Here is a 1,687-nt window from a genome sequence, read left to right as displayed (position 1 = left end):
AAAGTTTTGCTACAATAAGTTTACCCTATGCTAGGGAAATTATAGCTTAAACGGGAATATAGTAACTATAAACCAGCTATTAATATCATTTAAATATCAGTTAAACTATATTTTTTGTAGGGCAAAGGTAATTAAACTTCGGACTTCGCTTTCGTTCTCTGTTTATCTGATGTACTAACTTGGTTGTTTTTATTGATCACCCGATTTGTGGCAAATTCTGATGATATTTTTAACGTTTGCTGATGAGTTTTCTATTTATATTTTGGCCCCGAGGCAAAGGCACCTGAGATTAAATGGAATTCAAACTGCCAAAACGATTTGTACTTTGGCTGGTTTTCTTTTTATTTGAAGTGAGCCGATTTCCATAGAAAGGGTGGTGAGTGCTGACGGGGAGGTAGCAAGTTACGTGGCGACACCCCGCAATTCCAAATCAATTATGACACTAAGCCCCATAAAAAACTGGCGCCATCGCTGGGTTTCAGAACGCGGAGAGTGCGATAACCATAAAGTTAACAATTTTTAAGATCCAGCTGTGGTTTATTCCGGAAATTTCTTGTTTTTTTTCCAGTGCACAAGTGCGAGGGCCCCGAACAAATAGCAAAGCAAGCGGCTGGAATTTCAAACGGGAGTACCGCCTTTACCGTCGGCGGCCGGCTCCGGCCCCTCCGGCTTGGGCATTGGCACTGGCGCCAACCTCGGCGCCCGCTCCTATGCCAGCGGCCATCCCGGCTCCGGGTCCGTCCTGGGCGGCATCGGCCGATCCACTGCCTTGAGCCCCAATTTGTCCGCCAGCCCCTGCCGCCGCGCCCATGCCCCCTTGGGCGGCACCCATAGCACTGTCGGGTTGGTTCGGGACTTGGGCCTCAGCGAAGCACTAATAAAGGGAGTTAGTTTGGTTAGTGCAGGTAATCAATGAGTATTTAACTCCCTCAAGGTTCAGGGGTTGTAGGGAATCGAACGGAATAAGGAGACCTCACCACTAGCATTGCCAAAGCTATCCAGGATAGTACAGCGACTTTCATTATTAGGGGAACTCCTCAGATACAGGTTGAAGTAAACTTTAGGTGAGCTATGGCAGACTCTATCAGTTTATATAGCCACCATAATGCCAATGGAATCTCGTGAGAAGCTCCTACATACAATGTTTGTTATCCAAACACAAATCTTGGGCTGCCTTGGGTCGATAGCATCTAAGTTGGTTGTCGGGCATTCATTATATATTATTAATAAATTTTATTGTTGACAATCGCTTAATTGCTCCCGTGCCTGTGCCCCGTGCCCCGTGCCCCGTGCATGCTTCTGGCGTGAGTCTATTAATAAATAACTTAATAATTAACCAACCAGTTCAGTCCAGTCGACCGAGCAGTGGAATGATGGCATTGCGACCGATATAGTTGTTATTGCGGGAAAAATATTGAGTAATTGCGCAAAGTACAAGGTCAATATCAAACAAAAGCGAAAACACAGCAGCGGAATGTAACTGCCATAAAAACGAAACATTATTTATGCCTTCGCATCTCTTATCTCCCTCAGCCGGCTTATAATGAACCTAATTCCACTGTAGAAGCTCTGTTATCTGTTATCTGTTCCCAAAAGTTGGAAGTTGCTTTAGATTCAAAGAAGTGATAGTCCACTATCATTCCTACTCATAGTGCACTTGCTAAACGGATGATCGCAATTTGAATGG

General features: G+C 44.8%; 1 protein-coding gene across 1 annotated transcript; it reads right to left on the bottom strand.

Annotated features, from left to right (window-relative positions):
- Nucleotides 1–289: 289 nt before the first annotated feature.
- LOC108104639 (multifunctional esterase) lies at nt 290–1,054 on the bottom strand. The gene is made up of 2 exons (XM_017210815.1): nt 978–1,054; nt 290–874 (listed from the first exon to the last, which is right to left on the bottom strand). The coding sequence occupies exons 1-2, from the start codon at nt 1,020–1,022 to the stop codon at nt 638–640; spliced, it is 282 nt and encodes a 93-aa protein (XP_017066304.1). The 5' UTR covers nt 1,023–1,054; the 3' UTR covers nt 290–637.
- Between the last annotated feature and the right edge of the window lie 633 nt (nt 1,055–1,687).

Source organism: Drosophila eugracilis, unplaced genomic scaffold (genome assembly GCF_018153835.1).
Source record: "Drosophila eugracilis isolate 14026-0451.02 unplaced genomic scaffold, ASM1815383v1 contig_2088, whole genome shotgun sequence".
Classification (NCBI taxonomy): Eukaryota; Metazoa; Arthropoda; class Insecta; order Diptera; family Drosophilidae; genus Drosophila; species Drosophila eugracilis.
Note: the sequence above shows the minus strand (reverse complement) of the source record. Positions and strands in the feature narration are given on the sequence as shown.

Bases quoted from the DNA above. Each gene is read 5' to 3' on its own strand.
- LOC108104639 (XM_017210815.1), bottom strand. From the start codon at position 1,022: ATGAAAGTCGCTGTACTATCCTGGATAGCTTTGGCAATGCTAGTG. The intron at 875-977 runs GTGAGGTCTCCT...TCCCTTTATTAG, and splicing joins TAGCTTTGGCAATGCTAGTG to TGCTTCGCTGAGGCCCAAGT.